The sequence below is a fragment of the Pectinophora gossypiella genome, chromosome 18 (genome assembly GCF_024362695.1).
Source record: "Pectinophora gossypiella chromosome 18, ilPecGoss1.1, whole genome shotgun sequence".
Lineage (NCBI taxonomy): Eukaryota > Metazoa > Arthropoda > Insecta > Lepidoptera > Gelechiidae > Pectinophora > Pectinophora gossypiella.
In genome coordinates, this window is record NC_065421.1 from 5,763,538 (window position 1) to 5,784,477 (window position 20,940).

The 20,940-nt window shown below is 37.6% G+C and overlaps 1 protein-coding gene across 1 annotated transcript; it reads right to left on the reverse strand.

Annotated features, from left to right (window-relative positions):
* Window positions 1–25: 25 nt before the first annotated feature.
* Window positions 26–19,802, reverse strand: LOC126375016 (serine/threonine-protein phosphatase 2A 56 kDa regulatory subunit epsilon isoform). Its single transcript, XM_050021852.1, has 8 exons — window positions 19,312–19,802; window positions 16,410–16,606; window positions 8,861–9,055; window positions 6,797–6,987; window positions 3,772–3,985; window positions 2,921–3,040; window positions 2,233–2,462; window positions 26–2,023 (listed from the first exon to the last, which is right to left on the reverse strand). Exons 1-8 carry the CDS (start codon window positions 19,448–19,450, stop codon window positions 1,924–1,926), a joined length of 1,386 nt encoding a protein of 461 aa, XP_049877809.1. The 5' UTR covers window positions 19,451–19,802; the 3' UTR covers window positions 26–1,923.
* Window positions 19,803–20,940: the final 1,138 nt, after the last annotated feature.

Sequence of the window (20,940 nt, forward strand, 5' to 3'; positions counted from 1 at the left end):
ATGTTAAAATGAACAAAAGATAAAGTATTAATAATATTTTATATATTTTAGATAAGTATTGAGATTACAGGATAGGTCGTATGCTGTAAAATAAAGTACCAAGTAAATGATATAAGCAACGTACTTTTTACATTTGATTACTTTAAATGAACTTTTAAAATTTTCTAAACCATACAACATCAAATATAGAACATAAATAACCATGGGATGATATAAAACAATATTCAAGTTTTGGATTGCAATAAGAATAAGGCTGGGGAGAGGAAAACTTTACAAGCGAGCGAGAGAGAAGACACGTCAAAGTACTGCCTATGGATATGAATGCGGGAAATAAACTCACGAAAAACACAGAATGAAATAAGATGAATTCAAAGAGGTTGAGGCCTCGTTAGAAATGAAAAACTGAGTAATGTGAAAATTTCTTGTGTATTTCCGCAGCAGTTGCGCAACTGAGATATCAGTGCCGCGAGGGCGAGGGCCGTAGGGCCGGGCTCGGCGCGGCAAGCCGCCGCCGCCCGCGCCCGCCTACTTACATACACTTAAACAATTCAATTCATGTGAGTCAACTTTTTTATTTTCATACTGTGTTCTATAATAGTAATTTATATATAAGATCATATATAATTTTTGCAATGTTAATACATTTTACATAACAAACATCTCCATAGTGTACATACATACATACGCAGAGCGCTAGGTCGCGTATCGGTATATACAGAGGCGCGGGCCGCCGTGTGGCCCGCCCGCGGCTCTACAAGTGATGATAGAAAAAATTAATGGCTACAGTAATATCATACAAATTAATGACTATTCCCTTACAAATTATTATATCTACTTTTAGCATTGTTCTACTCCAATATGATCAAATTAACGTTTTAGTTTTATCGAGCTGTATGCATGATACATGAGTAGTCTCCAGTTCGCTCTGACCGATTTTGCCCAATTATAGTGTCCCACTCCCGCAGCTATGTATAAAAATCACACTGCTATAAATTTATAATAAATAAATGCCTATTTACACTATGTAACTATACAAAATGATAGTACGACGAAATTACATTTTTTTTGAATCGAGCATCTAATTTAAAATGAAAATTTCATACAACAATCTACGGGTGGACGCGGCGCGGCGCACAGAGCAGCACAGTACTGCGCAACAGAGCTCAGTACAGCGCAGTAGAGCGCAGTACAGCGCAGCACAGCTCTGTACAGCGCAGCAAAGCTCAGTTCAGTAGAGCTCTGTATAGCGCAGCACAGTTCAGTACAACGCAGTAGAGCTAAGTTCACCACAGCGCAGCTCAGTACAGTGCAGCACAGATCAGTACAGAGCAGCACAGCGCAATACAGCTCAATACCACCGGCGGCGACCCGGGCCGCGCCGAGCTCCGCCGCCGTGCAGCGCCCTCACTAAACAAATTACATCTCAAATTGCCCTATTCATTTTTGTACAATCATAATCAGCCGAAAGCTGGGTGCCCGATTAATACAATTATCGGTGATCCGAAATGCGGTACAATCGATCATGCATCAATAATACATACAACTTTTAACTTATTTAAACAATTTAACAATATTTAAAAAATCCTAAAGTAAACTAGTGACCTATGTAAACGTATATAAAATACTAGTACAATAATGACGGTGCATTCGGGATGCGGACATTCGATAGCACTGCAGCAATTTGAACGAGGTACGATACGGCGGACGCGGACGCGGGCCCAGCGGCCGCGCCCGCGGGACTCCCGAGCGAACCGAATCCGGAGACATCGGGGGATACCCGAACGAACGAGTCATTAGAGGTATAAAAAATTAATAACGTCATTAACAAAAATGTAATCGAATAGAAAATACGAATAGATAAGTGAAAATAAAAGGAGTGGCGTATTATTGTGTGGCGCGGGCGGAGGCGGCGCGCGCCGGCGATCACTTGGCGGGCAGCGCCCCCGCCGCGCGCTGCTGGCTCAGCTCCAGCTCGCCCAGCCGCTTCCACAGCTCGTCCCGCTCCTTCTCGCGCTTCTTCTCTCTGCAACCGAACGCCACACGTGTGTAACAACTTGAAATGTCTAACGTAGGTGATGGACTATTTAAAGGCAAGAGGCCAAGACCCCGGTCTTACGCCAAGAGTGCAGCAAGACTGCTCTATAGGCGCGGTCGGTCTATAACCGCAATAAGGTTAAACCCAGAGCTTGAACTTATGTATGTCATAAGGTAAATACAAAAGGCGCTACTCACCTCTGCCGTTCCGCCTTATAGCTTGCGGTGAGCTCGTCGAAGAGCTTCGAGTTCATCTCCATGAATGTCTTGAGCACGTTGTAGACGAGCGCGACGATGGTCTGGTTCCAGTGTTCCTTGCTAATCCGGTACAACGCCGGGAACATTATCGGCATGATCACGTGGTTGTTCTCTTCCATTAGCGACATTATGTATTCGTTGTTCCAGAAGTAGAGTGCCCGTTCTGCCACCTGCAATTTAATTGTTCTCACGTTATGTCTTATCTGTGAAATGTTATTCATCTAGTGTGGATATTATAAGTTTTATATCTGGCCCTTACTGTCGCAGTGTTATGTCAGTTCTATTCTTATTAGAAACAGACTTCACAGTCTGCGATGGTTGACAGGTGAATACCATATCGTATAATAACGTTATATTTCATTAATGATTGATAAATTAATCAGCCTTGAGGTAAGGATTGCAGAAGTAAAGCTCATAAAGAAACGCCCGCATACATGTCTACGACTGTGTGTTTTGCAAAGATTTACACTATAATATAATAATATATACAAATAGGTAAAATACTGTTACTTAACACATTGGCATTATTACAGTTTATATTTACAATATAAATAACACAATGCATTTTAAGTATATATCGGAACTGAATTATTGACAAAACTAGTTGAAATATTAAACAAGACGTTACCTGAAAGTGTGGACTGGATACACATTTCGCTATTTGCCTGAAGAGAGGTTCCTGTATTTTCGCGAATTGAGCCGGCTCAATCACGTCCAATATCTCCTCGATCTCGCCCAAGAACATCACCTGCAAACATTCACGTGCGTTCGCTACACTTCTACATTTAAATACAAGATGCCCTAAGATTAGAACTTGCTGCACAGACGACTATTGTTTGGTTTAGCTACATAGATGCTTACAAATCTCGGGGGTTTATTTGCATGCAACATTGACAAACAGCATGCACACACGTCGATGAGAGATCGTAGATTTTATATCGTTGTTTTGTATCTTTGAAGTAAGGAAATATATTCTGCAGAACTATTTATATAATATTAAAAATATATTACAGTGTTGTTTGCGCATTGTCATTATTTGTATGACTTGTATTATATAAGTTTCCGATTGTGCAGTTTACATTTAAATATTACGAGACAAAAGTTAAAGAGGCACAACGCCTTTGTCGACTTTTATGATGTCCTCAAGATAATAAACATAAAATTATTGGCCACAGTGTCTATCATACAGTGAGTTGTCGGGTTCTTGTACATTTATCGCACATAATTGAGCTTGCAGGAGGTGACAAGTCATGACGAAACGTTTCTGCTGAAGATTTATCCATCCATTAACGTTACTGAACTTTAATGTCATGTCGCCATTTAAATCTATGTTTTATATATACTTGTAGTTAATTGATGTAGATACGGTCAGTGCCGTACGGCTCCTGCGTATTAGGACACTGTTAGGGCCAGTTGTTATATAACGTTAGGGTATTGACCATACTAAGTAGTAGAACATTGTATGAATGTTATACTGACCTCTTTCTGTGAGCAGGTTTTGGGCCAGAACTTCAAGAGTCCGCGCACGACGGGCTCGGTGAGCGTGGCATCCTTCTCGAGGAACTGCACGACGCAGTAGGCGAGCTGCGCGTGGTAGAGCGACAGGCACTTCACCTTGTGCAGCGGCAGCAGCACCTTCACTAGGAACTGCTTGTGCTCGCTCTTCAGCGGCAGGGCGAACCCGTTTATTATACTGCAATCAAAAATATATAAGCTCACTACTATATTCCCAATAGGCTAGTTTCCAACTAGTCAAATCAGTTACTTTTTACTAAACGTCAATACACGAAATTATTATGGAATTTGTATGAAAAAGCAACCTGTGACGTCATAGAAAAACGTGACAAAATGTCGGCATTATTACGTTTTTCAAAAACATATATAGAAAAACATATAAGTATAGAAAGAAAAAGAAAAATATAGAAAATGAAAAAGTTTTTCGTTACTTTTAGATCTGTTTTTATTTAGTAATCAGAATTTCATAATTTATCTTGAACCTAGTACACGACCCAATTGGGGCAGTCAAGGGTACAACTAACTACCCGCGTTTCACCGAGCTATATTAGACCAACGTGATATGCGACGAACGATATCGCCGTCTGTAATGGTCGATAGTCCACCGCGTTAGTGAAAAAGTAGTTAGGGCACTTACTAATATTAGTTTTATGCTAATTTTCATAATGTTATGCTTCAAGGTATTATCCTTGTTATCCTTGTTGTTTGTGTCATATTGATGTCTATGCCCTAACTGACACATAACTGACGAACATGATCATAGGGATCGGCAGTCGCAAGTTACAAGAAGAGAGTCTTACTGGTAAGGAAAGCAGAATCATCAAATATAATATCTTGTATATAAGTAGTACTAAATTGAAATAAACCAGTAATATAATTCAACTATACCAGAGTTGTTAAAGTTAACCACCAATAAGAATAGACCGTTATTATTTGAATAACAAAAAGGTAATTGATGATAAGTATTGAACAATAACAGGGAAATTCGTCACATTGTATTTAGGGTTGCGTAACAAGTAATATTGATTGAAGATGAAACATCGCCGTATCACACGGGACATTGAGGAAAACCTCGAACACCGATTTGTAATTACTAAAAAAAGGTAATAATATCTATAAAGGTAGTAATATCTATTTACAACGTTGATTAAACAAGAGAACAATACTAAAACGCCAACAGCAAGGAAACAAGAAGTGAAAAAAAATATATAAATAGTAAAAGTAAATATATGGGTAATGCAATAATGCACATGAAATAGTAAAAAATTGTATGAGGAAATACAGGGCGTATATTGGGAATGCGTGGCAACTACCTAGTTTTGGCAACCCTACATATACAAAATGTTTTGTCTAAGGAAACATTAAACTGACTTGCAGTGCAAGCTTGCAAGGTAGCAAGATAATAATGTTGCAAATCTCCTTTATTTACTGAAACGACGTTAAGTTATGACGTATTTCATTTTATTTATTTTTTACTTTTACACGTGTACCATGACTGATTCAATCTTATAAGAATTACCGTAGTGTAATGATATTAAGGTAGGTAGGTAGGTAGGTACTTGTTAACTATGGAAATTATAAAAATTCTGGCATGACCGGCCATTAATTAGACGGGTCACCGTTTAGTAATTTGACTGTCATCATCATCAATTTAAGAGCCACGCTCTTGGCCTTTGATAGACTGGAATGGAAATTTGACTGTAGGCATAAGAAATAATGTTACGTATGGAACGGCAACTCTCCGCTCCCCACCAGCGGCTGAGCAAGGTTTACCTCACCCCCGTCGGTCTTACTTTAATCTGCAATCGTATGGGCGTCAAGCGTCACACACTCAGATGCGTGTGTACGATAACGTCAATGTGTAGTGTCTGTGTAAAACGAGGTTTTTTGTATGAAGTATCCGGGGTGTGCTGTCGTTACTTAGTACCTCATAACTCTTCATCGATTGGCTGGTTGATAAAGTCGAGTCTGGTGCCCAGTAATAGGATCTTATGTAGGCTGTTTATGCTAAGGCTTTGGCATGCCACACGCAGTGCGACTTGCGGTTATCAACCACGCCAAAGAGTTTTCCTATAACGCGCTGTTCAATGCGCTACACAACGCTTTTTCGTAAGCAACCCCACCACCAGCTCCATCTACGAGGAAATTTGAAATGGCCGTGTAATGCATCGCCCCATAGACGCTCTTTTTTCAAATTTCTTTTCTAATCTAAGATTTCGACACTAACACTGGCCCTCTTATCTGTGAACGGCCATGACTACATTATCAAAGATAATTCCCACACTATCTATTCATTGTTAATACTGCGAAATCCATAAATATTCGGGCGGCGCGTTTAGTTTAGTATTGATTAATCGTGATTACATCTCTGACATCACTGAAGTAACGCTGATTTAAGCATTTCCTGTTGTAATATCTAATTTACTAAAAATATTTAAAATTTAGTATCGTTTTATTGTCCAACCTCATATTTAAATAACCTATTTGTTTTTATTACAGTCTGGTAACTCTTGAATGTGTCAATACAGATTTACCTATCTCTTACAAACATTAGTGAAGGGAGTATCTATCAATTTATGTAGGAAAGTACATAATAGATTGGTCCTACAACATACAGATGCCTCAGGGCAAATGTTCATTAGGAATATGGTTGATTATCGTGTCCTCATTTTGTTTATTTGTTTGGTTTCAAAATGAAAGTAGGTACTCCATTTTATGCAGAAAACACATTTCGGCAAATTAAACAATATTAAGTTTAAATGCAGATTAACTTTTAAAACGCTTCAATGTACGGCATGAGATAGAACTCGGATCTTAGAACTGTCAAACGTTAAAATTAGTGATGTCAGCCAAAAAAAAAAACTAAAAAAAGTTAAAATTAGTAACATTAGTGTGGTTGAGATTTGTGATATTCCTAGTACTTCTTCGATCGCTCCATAAAACAGTTATATAAACATTATAATAATAAGACATATTGTTTGTTACTGACCTTCCCAATATTTCTAAAAGTTCGCCAACGCCGTTGAAGTGTTCAGTCTCGTAGACGAACCGCAGGAATATGTTGTTAATCTGTTTCCGTATGAAAGCGCGCAGCCCCAGGAACTTGCCGTAGATGCGGTGCAGCACCGTCTTGAGGAAGTCGCGCTCGCGCGGGTCCTCCGAGTCGAACAATTCTAAAAGCTATACACACAAAACATATTAGTCAATGGGCTAGATTACAATCTAGTCAAATGAGTACATCAACACGAAAATGTATATGGAATGTATATGAAATACTTATTTGGTACGACTATCACGTAATCAATAAACGTGTTCAAATAGCCGTACTCATTGTTACTTATTAAAATAGGTATTTAAATATTTGAATACTGATAATTTTAGACTGGCTTCTATTTCTAGATTAGAATTTTATAATTTTTCTTTGACCCAGTCATCTTGCCAACTGTACCATAAGCTAATGCTTCTGAAATTGCTCCTATGCTGGACTTAGAAAGAATGGCATGTAGTAAAAACTGCTAGATGAAATGTACCTTTCTAACATATTAGATCTAATGGTTTAATGGTATAATAATTGGGTAGTTTCCTAGTTCAAAGATAAATTATGAAATTCTGATTACTAAATAAAGACAGTGACAAAAAACGTTTTCCTTTTTCTATTAACTTATTTATGAATTTTAATAAAGAAAAATGTATTTTAAACATTTTTTTAAATGTAGTCACAGATTGCTTTTTCATACAAATTCTATAGTAATTTTGCGTTTTGACGTTGAGTAAAAAGTAACTGATTTGACTAGTTGGAAACACGCGTATTAGTAATTAAGTATAATTACATAATTTATTATTGTAGGCCTAAGTTAAATGATTAACTATTACATTAAAAATAGGTAATTTAAAGATGAATGTGAAGGAAGCAAGAGAAGTGTGTCAGGATCGAAGCAAATGGAATTCTATAGTCTCTGCTTACCCCAGTGGGAAATAGGCGTGAGTTTATGTATGTATGTATGTAAATAGGTAATTTATATTATTTGTGTCGTTTGAAGGCTCTTAAAAATAAATACTGCAGAGTATTGTTTACATGTTATATAACACACACATGTATGTATGGTAATTATATAAATTCTAATATGCGTAATTTATAGTCAGATAAATGTCTATTATAAGGTAAGAATGTACGTATAGATTGCCATCAGTTAGATAAATGCAGAAGAACAGGGTCGGTAGCCAAATCTACGTATCCGATAACATAGAAAACATAATATCTTACCTAGTATCTCAAAAGCTATCAGTCACTTAATCATGTCAAAATATGTATATAGTAACAACATTATTACGTAAAACGAATAAGCGTAGCTTCTATGTATGTAACGTTGGCGGTTCGAACCCGTTAATTAAATAGGAAAACTGACCTTTCAAATCTAAAAATAACTATCCTCTGATATTCCCACAACTACACAAAGACTATAACAGAACAGTTTCAATATATCCTCATATGGACGGGATACATAAATATATAAGATATTCATAGTTTAGTTTGGTGAGGTGTGGGTACTTGGTTAATCTTGCGATGGATGTACCTCCGACTATACCAATTGGGATATACTCGTCAGCTTATGTATGTATGTGGTGTAATAAACGGAATTAAACAGGCTTTACTCGATATCCTCTTTTATTTTGCTTCCAAACACTGAAACCGTTCACGTCTTATTGCCATCTTATAAAAATCTCCTACTCTTATATCCTCTGTCCCTTTCATATTTCACACTTTATCCTCTTACTCTCTCGCACACGCTCATACGTCATCCTGATGTCGTTCCGTTCCTACATGCATGTATTAACATTTTTAACGGACTTCTTTATTTTTAAATATAGTGTGGTTCACAGAACCACAAGTCTCTCAAACACGACATCAATAGCAACTATTGATAATTGCAGATAGAAATGCGTTAATTAATGAACTGTATGGCGATAAGTTACCAGCCCATCGGTTACTTACAACATGGGAAGTTTCTAGAGTTAGAAAAAACAAAGCAAAGTCATCTAAAATGTTATTTACCTGCAATACAAACTTCTGGTCGATGACCTTCTTGCCGATAGTGGGCTGAAAGTCAGTGGACTCGAGGAAGCGCAGGAAGAACTCATACACTATTTGGAGGTGCGGCCACGAAGCCTCCAGGGTCGGGTCGTCCTCCTCAGGGTCGAAGTCAGGATTTTCACTCGGCGGCAGAGTACGGAACAGGTTCGCCGATATCTATGAAGAAGTATGACATAACATGTATTAAACAACACGTAAATTAAATTATTACGACAACTTCTATATGCCTTTGACACACTCATTCAAACTTCATAGTTGTTGATCGACGCTACTTACATATTATACACACAAAATCTTTCAGCTTTTATAAAATTACGATGGTGTTTTATAAAAGGATGAACTGTATGATAACTAACCCTTTATATTATGTTCCGAACTAGATAGAATGATTTTAAGCTCAGACCAAAGACCACGCATGAAACGAAGTGTTAAAACACAGATATTAACCTCCACGCTTGTCATGCCTATTCTTCTATCGTGTGGGTTGTGAGATGGATTACCAACCTCAGCAACTCTGGTGTCAGGGTTATTATTGAGCCTATTGCCTATTGCAAGTGGACAGACCTACCCACCATTAGCAAACAAACAACTGGTCTACGTAAGTGACCCTGCAAGACTACGGCTTACGGTTTCCAGTGGTTGAGCGTTCACGATCCGGATGCCCTGGGTTTGATTCTCGGTGGGGACAAGTCTTAACATAAAATCACTTTGTGAGACTATCCCTAGTTTGGGCAAGACGTTGCAGGCTGTAATCACCTGACTGTCCGAAAAATAAGATGATTTCGCGCTTCGGAAAGCACGTTAAGCCCGCTACGCTTACTACTTACTGATGTAAGTGTACGCGGTACATGAGCAATGTCAGGGACCTTTGGCGGCTCAATAATAGCTTTGACACCAGGGTTGTTCAGGTTAGTCTTCTACATCACCAACCACGCGATAGAAAACCTTACGAAATAGTTACGTTCTGTACAAAGCCCGTCGCTAATAGTACGATCATTGTTATACGCGACGTAAGCTTTAGTTGACGTCTAACACACCAAGCAATTCTAATTACCGCAGACAATGCATACGACGATATTGAAAAAATAACTGCCTAGCCAGGTCAATTGATATCGGACATAACCTGCGCAACTGGCGGACATGGGTGCCCTTTGTTCATATATTTTTTGTCCTATTATTATTAAGTTCATAACACAGCCCATATTATTTTCTTCATAATAATCACTAGGTATTCATAAATCACTAACACTAAGCTCACTTATACTAATGGACTTTATTCATAATAGGGTAGTTTCCAATTAGTCAAACCAGTTACTTTTTACTAAACGTCAAAACACGATTTTTTTTGACGTGACTTAATGTAGATTTGCCGCAGATGGCATTAACTACTTGGCCGGACAAATGGGGAGCGCTGAAGGCTCTCACCCGGTACAACGTGTAAGACAACAGGCCTGAGGATGCCCAGATGGGCGTGAACCTCGGCTCAGGGCGTCGTCTGGGAGGAAAAATATTTGAAAGAATTAATCGACCCTAGTGGGTCGATAGCGATAAGCGCTGAATGAGGGAAATCGACGACGACGCCGGCGGGGCCGGCATCGGGGTCCTGAAGTGTTTGGTGTCGCGAGCTGATTGACTGCCTCTATGGCTAGAGTAATCGGGTCGTCGGGATCGTATATTACGTCCTTCGGACGCCGATACTATTCAGTACCGTCCCTAAGCGGAATGTACTCGGAAGCCACAACTACCAGGGGATTTGGGTGGTGCGGAGCAGAATCGAAAAAACGTTTGGAAGCTAATTTGAGCCATTGCAATGGTTGGCAGACCTAGGTCAATGTGCAGATTTTCATTGCGAAAGAACCACGGAGCTCCCGTGGCTTTCCGCATGAAACGATTTTGTGTTACCTGTAGACGGTGAATTTGAGAGGGACTCGCATGAGCGAAAACTACCCCTGCATAGGTCATGACCGGACGGATGCAAGTCGTGTAGATTTTCACCTTATTCCTAAGGGACAATTTACTTCGCTTGTTAAGGAGACAATAAAGACGGCCCATTACAAACGCGGCGCGATCGCGCACACGTTTGATATGGGCCTTGAAAGTAAGACGTCTATCTAAGACTACGCCGAGATATTTGACTTGCTCCTCCCAAGGGATCGGTTTGCCAAACATCGTGATGACTTTAGCAAAACACGAAATTACTACGGAATTTGTATGAAAAAGCAACCTGTGACGTCATAGAAAAACGTGTCAAAATGTCTCACTTTAGAATCCTTCCTGTCTTTCCTTTATTAAAATTCATAAATAAGTTAAATAGAAAAAGGGAAGTTAAGAGTCTTTTTGTAATTATTTCTTTCTATTTTGGAACAATATATAATAATATATTTGTATTTAGAAAAAAGAAAACGTTTTATTGTCACCTTTGTCTTTATTTAGTAATCTGAATTTCATAATGATCTTATTATCTTTGACCTAGGAAACTACCCAATTGTTATTGTAATTTTTCTTCTCATACATTTCGCTGTTCATAAAATTATGGACAAGTTTTTTACGTTTCGTAAAAGTATCATATTTTATTACTAAATTTAAAAACCGCCTATTCTTTTGATCAAAAAACATTACACACCTGGCGAAAAATAGTTCAATTAAGTAAAAAAGACTAAGTACTTGTAAGTTACGGCGAAGCGTTTTTTTCAATCACATACAAAAAGACCTATCTCACAATGCAGTAGCACCAAGGGTAGGTACATACTAAAGTATGTAAAAAGGTGACGTGATACAAAGTAGAGCCAAAAATGAATCTGTTAGCTTTTTACGATCTGTTTATACGGTCTTATTGATTAACAATAAAAGCAGGAAACTCGTTTCGGAAATCAATACAACTATGTCATTTTAATAGTAAAGGGTTTAAGCACCCAGTTTATATCTAGGATACATATTATCGGTCTTTATTGGAACGGCGGTATAGTTCTGGTGGTCCTGATTGCGATTCCCGGTGAGGACACTATCAGCAGTAATTTACCTCGGACATAGATAGGGGTAGCCGTGGTAGCCCAGTTGGTAGAGCGCTGACTCTCTATTTGAGGTCGCAGGGTCGAAACCCAGCATAGGCGTAAACCAATGATTTTCGAATTTGTAAATTATTATCACGTGCTCAGCGGTAAAGAAAAACATCGTGAGGAAACCCACATTCCCGAGAAATGCATTTTCGGAGGTATGTGACCTACATTGGGTTGGATTTTCCTTCGCGGGTTGGAAGGTCAGACAGGCGGCCGCTTCTGTAAAAAACCGAACAACGCTAAATGTCATCATCCCACTACCCCTATCTATATAAGGGTAAGCGACGACCAAATAAAATGTGTATGGATTGTGTGAAGAAGGATAAAAAATGTGTATGGATTTGTATGTGAAAGGTATGAGTACTGAGATGACGACTGACTGAAATAAATAGAAGAAGAATACATTTGGCGCTCCACTTTAGAGTGGGATTAGGGCAGGCGGATGATGGGTAGGCTGAATCACCTGCTTGATTCATCATCTGTTTGTCCATTCCAAGACTATTCCATGCTTAATAAAGGTACATTAACCCTATTAATATAGGTTTTGCTGTAACTTAGTAAGCACATAGACGTTAAACGAGTCATGTCAGGGCTCTTTAGCGGCTTAACAACAAGTGATATAAAGATAGGTAAACTCAAACTCAAAAATATCTTTATTCATTTGGTAACATAGTTACACTTTAAATCGTCTTTTTTTTTACATAATAAATATATTTTTTGTCGAACGTCTCATCCGCCTCAAACATCACAACCTTTACAGCCGAGGAAAAGTAGTTGCAAGAAAAACATCGAAAAGTCGGCCACCTCTCAACCCAGACGACAGATGTGTCCTCACGATTTCAGAGAACTACTAACCACATATAGATTTTAGATCTCAGCCGACTAAACTTCAACAAAGATGGATTATATCGCACGATTACACTCGTACAAGCAGCGTAATGCGGTATCTTAAACCTTTTGACCTTGTGTCGCGTCCCCTGTTTGTATTAGTTAAAAACAAAATGCAATCACGTTATACTTTTGTAAACTTTAATGGCTCTTATTGTACAGATAGAATATAAAATTATTTGCAAATGTTTTACGATTGTTAACCTTGCAAATTATTATTTTTTTAGCTTTATACTCAAGTTCAAAGTCAAATTTATATCTTATAAACTTCAGGGGAAAGATCACCCCTCGACACCTGCAGGAAAATATTGAGCGTAATTCACCACATTGATCTTTACGTGCGCTCTGAAGCTCAAAGGGGTCCATAACGAAAGCTAATAAACTACCACCAATCCAATGATTGGCACCATAAGATTATCTCTCTAACATTATCCCGTTTCTCAAGGTGTCCGCTTACAAAAACTGAAGATTTGACAGGTCCGGTCTTTTACAGAAGCGACTGCTTGTCTGACCATCCGACCCATGAAGAGAAAAGTTAGTTACCTCAAAATGTTTTCCTTCATAGCTGAACAGGTGATAATCTTGTATAATCCAAACATGGATTAGAAAAAAAAAACGAAAATCATTGGTTTTGGCTTGTGCTGGGATTCGAACCGGCGACCTCAAATTGTGTGTCAAGCGTTCTTCGGACTGGGCTACCACGGCTCTACCACACGAGATTGTCTAACTTTGTTAATTAGATTCAATCAACAAGAGCAACTAATAACGGTCTCCTCATATCATATACCTACTCCTAATTTATTTTTCAATTTGTCTTGTCAGCCCTTGCCTTATTCTAGCCAATGATAATAATATCCTGCAGGCTACTATTTAACAGCGTTTATTTTCATAGATTTCCGTTAAAAGGACTGTACACCGATTCACAAGGTTAAACTGTATGAATAAGACATAATGTTTGTTCAGCAGAAGTCAATTTGTATCATTAGGCTAGAGGTGTCAAATGCAATCGGACCAAACGATAAATTGACATCAATATGCCTGGTACATAATGTTTTATGTATAAAGTTCAATTCAATTCAGTTCTTGTCTCTGTCAAACTCTTGGTAGTATTCGTATCCAGGGTAGGTTCTGAGTTCGATTGCCGGCTCAGCAACCATTTATTTAAATAAAAATATCACAAATTTTTGACTCGAAGAAATTGCTTTAGAAGAAACAATAAGGATGCCTATTGTGTTTAAGCGGAATACACAATTTGAATGAATGTGTATACCACTTATTATACAATCATATTCAGTTTGTTTCTGTGCTTTGGACTCGAGAGGCAGGCTCTATTAGTGTGAGATAATGAGTATGTGGTTTATTTATTGTATAAAGGAGGCATAAGGTTTCAAAAGAGTGACATATGTATTTTATTATTTCAGAAAGACATGAGCTATTTACCGGCAAGGCAAAATTGCCACCAAGTACAGTCATGTTTATATTCATAATGACGCCTGCAGAATTTATTCTACCAAAAGGTTAGGGCTATGAATTGCTATTCAGATCAAATGAGATGTATAAGTAGTTCTGCCTATTCCTCTAAAATTTATAATCTTGGCATGTAAGCAAATTTAACGTGCGCGAGTCACCTTAGGTTAGGTCATATTGTCAGGAGAAATTGAGATCAAATAATAATCTATTTACCTACAGCAGCAACAGCACTGTAAGAACATTATTAGCAACATGGGTTTTGCTGTAATCCCTCCCTGAATCTTTGCCCTCTACCCAGTGAATGAGGTATCAGAATAAAGTGGACAAAGTGGTTCTCGGATTAGTGGGACAGTAATCACGAGAGGCCCTACACGCACTTAGGCGGTTTTATGAATTATGCAACCACTGTCATATCATAACCGATAATAGTGCCGAGTCTAGCGTAGAAATCTTAATTTTATTTTTTGTTTGACCATTCTAATATCGTGGCGAAATAAACTTATTCTAAGTGCAAGCAAGAGATATATAAAATTAATATATACCTCCCAGATTTGGTATCATTAACTATCATAGGCTGGAATTCATGGATACCATATATATGGATACCATAATCTTGACAGTAAAAATCATCAAACTATAGATTTACTACCAATAGAAGTAATGAATGACCAGATATCTAATATAAAGAGATTAACTTATAGTATACAGGAACGGGGCATTAGAATATGTGCTACTTATTTGCTAATGAGATGTTTGGTATGGGGAATAAATAAGTGCTCCATCGTGTAGTATAAGCAATGGACTGAAAATCACACAAAAAGTATTAAAAGTATACCATCTCTTTTTATTATACTTCTCAAGGAAAAGTCAATGCCTGGTCATGTTCATCCAAAATCATCCGTTATTATTTCAAATGATGAACTTCACGCCATATATCGGAGAACTACTTGAAGACTCTTGTTATAGAATAAGGAGTAATACTATGTACGTATACAACGGTGAGGAGCTCGGTGGTGGAGGAGCTCGGTGGCGCAGCAGTAAACGCGCTCGATCTGCGATTGTTGAAGTTAAGCAACTTTCGCAAAGGCCGGTCATAGGATGGGTGACCACAAAAAAAAGTTTTCATCTCGAGCTCCTCCGTGCTTCGGAAGGCACGTTAAGCCGTTGGTCCCGGCTGCATTAGCAGTCGTTAATAACCATCAATCCGCACTGGGCCCGCGTGATGGTTTAAGGCCCGATCTCCCTATCCATCCATAGGGAAGGCCCGTGCCCCAGCAGTGGAGACGTTAATGGGCTGATGATGATGATACAACGGCAACTCTCCGCTCCCCATCAGCGGCTAAGCTATGTGTCTCACTTTGTCTTCAATCGTATGGACGTCAGACGTCACACACCCAGATGCGCGTGTACGATAACGTCAATGTGTAGTGTCTGTGTAAAACGAGGTGTTTTGTATGAAATGTCCCTGGTGTGCTCTTGGTAGGTGCAAGATTAGTCAGAAGTTATGTAATTACTACATAGTCCTTCCGTCCACGTTATGTCGCATTCCATATTATGGAATACAATTTGCTTGATGTAGATTGGTGAAATTTTGTTATGTTAGCGTGATGTGGGTGCTGTATTATACAAAAAAAACTCCTAATTGTCTGTGATGTTTATAAGAGTTCAATAACCAAATAATTATTTTTTATCTCATAATAAATACAAATTCTCTATAACACGTAATACCTAATACCTAAGTAATAAGAAAGATTTGTCTACTATTAAAAAATAATCGTCCAAATCCAAATCAATTCATACACGCGACTTGGATTTTGCCTTATCATAAACAAAACACTTATCGTTTTTAAGATGCAATGCACCACACAAACGTTAGAAAAAAACATACCTAGTTATTGTTAGATTTTTTAATTATTATGAATACTTTTTTAGGTATGAAGTTCTATGAAGCTTGAGTACTGGCATTCCCCTTAAGTTGCTATCTTCTTTTCATATGGGTTGTAAGTTTTACCTTGCACAGTGGTTACATGAGCTAAGTCAGGGGCTTTGGGCGGCTAAATAGTAACAGGGGTAACTTGCTGTAAAAAAGTACATACCATTTTAATAATCTCCGGGTAGACGGGCTCAGTGAGCACCCCGCGGCCGACGGTGATGTACTCGACCAGCTCGTTGAGCGTCGTACGCTTGATCTCCTTGTCCTTGAGGTCCGACACCGGGTCTATGAAGTCGAACGACACGCAGCACTGCCGCAGCTTGCGGATAAACAGCTCCTCCTGCTCGCTGCTCGGCACATCTGCAATCGACACGGACGACTCGTAAACACCCATCGAACAATGCTCCACCTGAGAGTCTAAATGCAGATAATAGGACCCACCAACATAACCCAACGAACAATTCTGTTACAAATATACTTAATATATAGAGATATGCAGAATACGGTTTTCGCGGACTAGCAGACCGGCTGACCAGTCGGCTTTCTCAAGCCTACCAATCGGCCAATTGTCCAGCTACTACTTCATAAATATACAGTCTATATGTGTCTCAGTGCTGGGAACAGGCCTCTCCTCAATCAATTGCAAGGAGTGTGGAGCATACTCCACCAGCTAATACTATGACAGAAAATATTGTTTCTAAAGTTCAATATGCACATGAAACTATGAAGATTCCATATATATAACTTCCGCTATATATTATAGTCAAAGATTGTTGACTGTATACAATACAAAGTTTTCTACTACAGCAATAACTATTTAATGCAAAATAGATATATTTCTTACTCTTTCATGTTGATTGTGATTGTTGTAAAATTATGCCAGTTTATAGATAGTTGTCACATCGCTAATAATATATGTACATATGGCTAGCTATCTAGCTCTACAAACACAGTACAAAAATAGTCCTGTCTTCTGTCGATCTGCCTCATTGTTGATGTGTCAATAGAATAGATAGGTACTAGTACAACATTTTAAAGTGGTTTTCTTCTGTAAGAGGGAAATAATCTGATAATCTGTGATAAATGGACGGATTATAAAGGCCAATGACTTCAGATACTATGAACTTTGTTCTTTCTTTATATTTACCAAGTTAGAAATACCCAAACAGATGTAATACCTACGTGAGACTACATACAACTTAATTCAGTTCCTCACATAATCCTCCAATATAATGCTATAATTATGCAGACTGATAATAGTCATAATAAATACTTAGAGGTAGGGACCTACTTTGATGATAAATACTTATTATACCTAGTTACATCTTTGTTATTAGTTAGTTAATTACTGCATATTCGACATTCTATTAAAATTTGCCCCAAACGAAATAATTTAAGAGTTTAAGAATCTTACTGTTCAATGTTTAATAACATAATTAACACATTTAATGATATTTTTTTACTATAGCTAAATAAATTTGTACTAAAAACAAATTTCTAATTTTCACCACTGAAAGATTTAAAATATGAATACACTGAACCATTTGTGTACACAATTTGAATTAAAAATTTACATAAAGATGCGGAACAGTATGACAGGTCACAGTGTAAATGTAAACACCTTATAATGATAACCACTAACATGTTAGTTGGAGGTCATAGGTTTACTCTACACTTGTTATAAAATTTTCCTCACTCAAACTGGTAAACTGCTTGGACAGCTTGTCATACACCTAAATCGTTTTTATTTTCAGAGAGCAATCATACAGTGTCACTAACTATGTATGTACATAAAACGAATTATTGCTACCTATCAACTTTAATATAAAATATAAGCAAACAAACATTCTTGCCCAGCAAGGAGATGCCAACACTAACTATACTGTTTTTGTCAATAAAACCCTGTATTCCATATTCCAATGATAAACAATACCTATGTTACAAAAAGGATGCAATTCTATAATTATTATGCATTAGTGATAATAAGTGACACCATTATCATTCTGAAATGAAAGTACTTATTATTGAATGGCACAGAAATCCATTAGTGTAAAACAAACAGACATGTATATAAACAAGTAGCTGTTTTACAAAAGATAGGTATGTATCAAGATCATCACACCTTATTTTACAAGAAAGCCTCGCCTGGCAACAGCTACTTTAGCAAATACCCTTTTAAGTATTGATACTTTGTTACAAAGGATCAACTTAATTATTAGCAGATGATAGCTAATAAATCTACAATATAGATAGTGATACAGGTAGACAGTACTTATATTTATCACTCAAGGGCATTTGAAGAGGTGGGGAAGTGTATGTAACCCCTACAGACTGTATGATGCATGCTAATATCATTTCACTACAATATAAGTCTTTTTGTGCTAGTTTTCTTTATTCCATCCTTTGAAATATCCATAAAAAAAATGTAAAAATGAAAATAATACAAATAGTTGCTTATGAATACAAAGTTAACAAATAAGTAGGTAGGTAGGTTAGGTACCTTATGTTCTTCAAATGACAAAAGAACAATGATAGATGGAACAAATTGTGTCATGTTATTGAGAACAAATAAAAAAGATAAGAATATATTCCTTAAGTCTTAACTACTTAGAATCACCACATAAAAATTATGAACAAATGTAAAATGTAAAAATACTCCAAAAATGTATTATGCGGAATACTAATTAGAAACCATAAACATACATGTATTTCCAATAAAATGCACAGCTTAGTGGGGCCACTTCTAGTTTGATCAACTGGTAACTGTGTCAATAAATTTCTAATTCCAACCTACTACCAAGGCTAAAGGTTGATGACCTACTAAAATGTGAAGAAAAAATTAATATGAGCATTGTGTAGGCATAAAATATAAACCTAAGGGTTAGTACTCTACACTACATTTATTATCAACTCTAACCACTTGCAATGGGATTTTGGACTAAAGCTAGCCTAATGATCAATGATAAACATTACTTGTTGCTTGTAAATAAGGGTTAATTTAGGTTGCAGGTGTCACCTGCTTGTCGCAGGCAAGGAGACAGCTAGAGGCACAGCTAGAGGCTCACCTTTCAGCAGCGGCAGCGCCTGCAGCTCCACGCCCTGCGTGTTGCGGTATCGCGATGAGCCTTGCGATTTCTTCGTTTTCTTCTTCAGCGACCGCTTGGCGAAAGGATCGATCCTGTCCACAAACGCTCCCGAAGACATTTTGGCGATATAAAGTGTCCCAAATGACAATACGTCGACTGTGTTCAATGCGAAGTTTGTTTTGGTTCGGGCAGAGTCATGATCCGGCCCGGTCTACGAGACGAACGCGCACTCCCGGAAGGTCGCAGCACAGTATCAGAGCCTAAACAAACATTCCTTCGTCACACATGACGGTAATGGAGTGGTCACACTCAGGCCATTCTTTATACACTTCGAGATTCCACAACAGTTACGTAATTTTAAAACGTCTATATCACTAAAACGACACAATGAAGAAAAATAATTATTCGATTCACAAATTTAGGTTTATTTTCTGAGGCGTGTCACGAATAGCAGAAGGCAGAAGTCACATATCCACTTGACAGTCCAGGCGATATCGTGGCGTGTTATAAATAGGCTTGTAACTCAAAAACTACTGTGGCTATAATAAAGAAAATTCAGAAACAGCAAGCCAGATGTGCAATGATTCTAATTAGATAAAAATAAAAAAGATCACATTATAAAATCTATCTCAAATCCAATTAGAATTGACAGAATCCGCTCATTTTTTCAGTTATCCCAGCCATGCCTGTTAATAGCATGTAAAGTATCATGTTCTAGGGACTGTAATAATTTTTATTTGAAAGCGCATTTCTTACACTTTTTACTAGTATTCAAATTATATTTTAATGTTACTTAGTTTAAACACAAGAAATATAAATATAACACCTGGTGACGACTTATTTGTAACACCGTATTCTTACCAAGATGGCCGCCCTCGCTAAGTTTCTGTTCGCACTGAGCGTTTCTGCCTTTTTAAGTCGATGGTAACTATGGTTACCAATAACGGGTAAGATTAACATAGACATTTTGTGTGTGTGATTTCAGGAATTAAAGAAAAACAGTAGAAAAATTAAGGTTTATTAATATGAACTAAAACCAATTTATAATTGAATGCTTGTTTTATTTACATTTTTTACCAAGCACTTAACATTCGGACCTTAAAAATATATGTTTTTTATTAGAATTTAAAATTACAGTCTTGCAATACAATATACTTGATTGCACAAAATGACGTACTAAACAAATAAATCGAGACACTAGAGACAAAAGGCGGCCTTATTGCTAAATCTAATTGCGCCTGCCGCTTTCTGTCCGTAAGCTCCTGTCGGACATCTACTGGCAGTTTAGTAATTCGGTTTTTTTTGTAATTACTCTCTGTGTCCTCTCTATAGCTGAACTATAGCATCTCTGAAAAAAAAAGTCATTGTTTAGAACTGAAGTTAAAATAACGCTAGCGCTCCGTTTGTACGAACCCTTAAACCCAGATAAGTCGATGGTAGGTTTAGTTACCATGATGAAAGTTGACCAAATTTGGTGTACCCTGTAATCAATATCCTGGGCATCTGCTGAAATAATTGTTTATTTCGGTAAATAATGTGTTTCCACGAGTAACTAATAAGTAACGTGGTATATTTAAAACATTATAAAATATAATGCGTCGTGTAATA

What these genes read in the sequence shown, in the direction of transcription:
- LOC126375016 (XM_050021852.1), bottom strand. Translation starts at nt 19,450, where the DNA reads ATGTCTTCGGGAGCGTTTGTGGACAGGATCGATCCTTTCGCCAAGCGG. An exon ending in GGCGCTGCCGCTGCTGAAAG is followed by an intron (nt 16,607 to 19,311) that starts GTGAGCCTCTAG and finishes TGTCGATTGCAG; the next exon opens with ATGTGCCGAGCAGCGAGCAG. An exon ending in ACCCGGAGATTATTAAAATG is followed by an intron (nt 9,056 to 16,409) that starts GTATGTACTTTT and finishes ACTTCTTCATAG; the next exon opens with ATATCGGCGAACCTGTTCCG.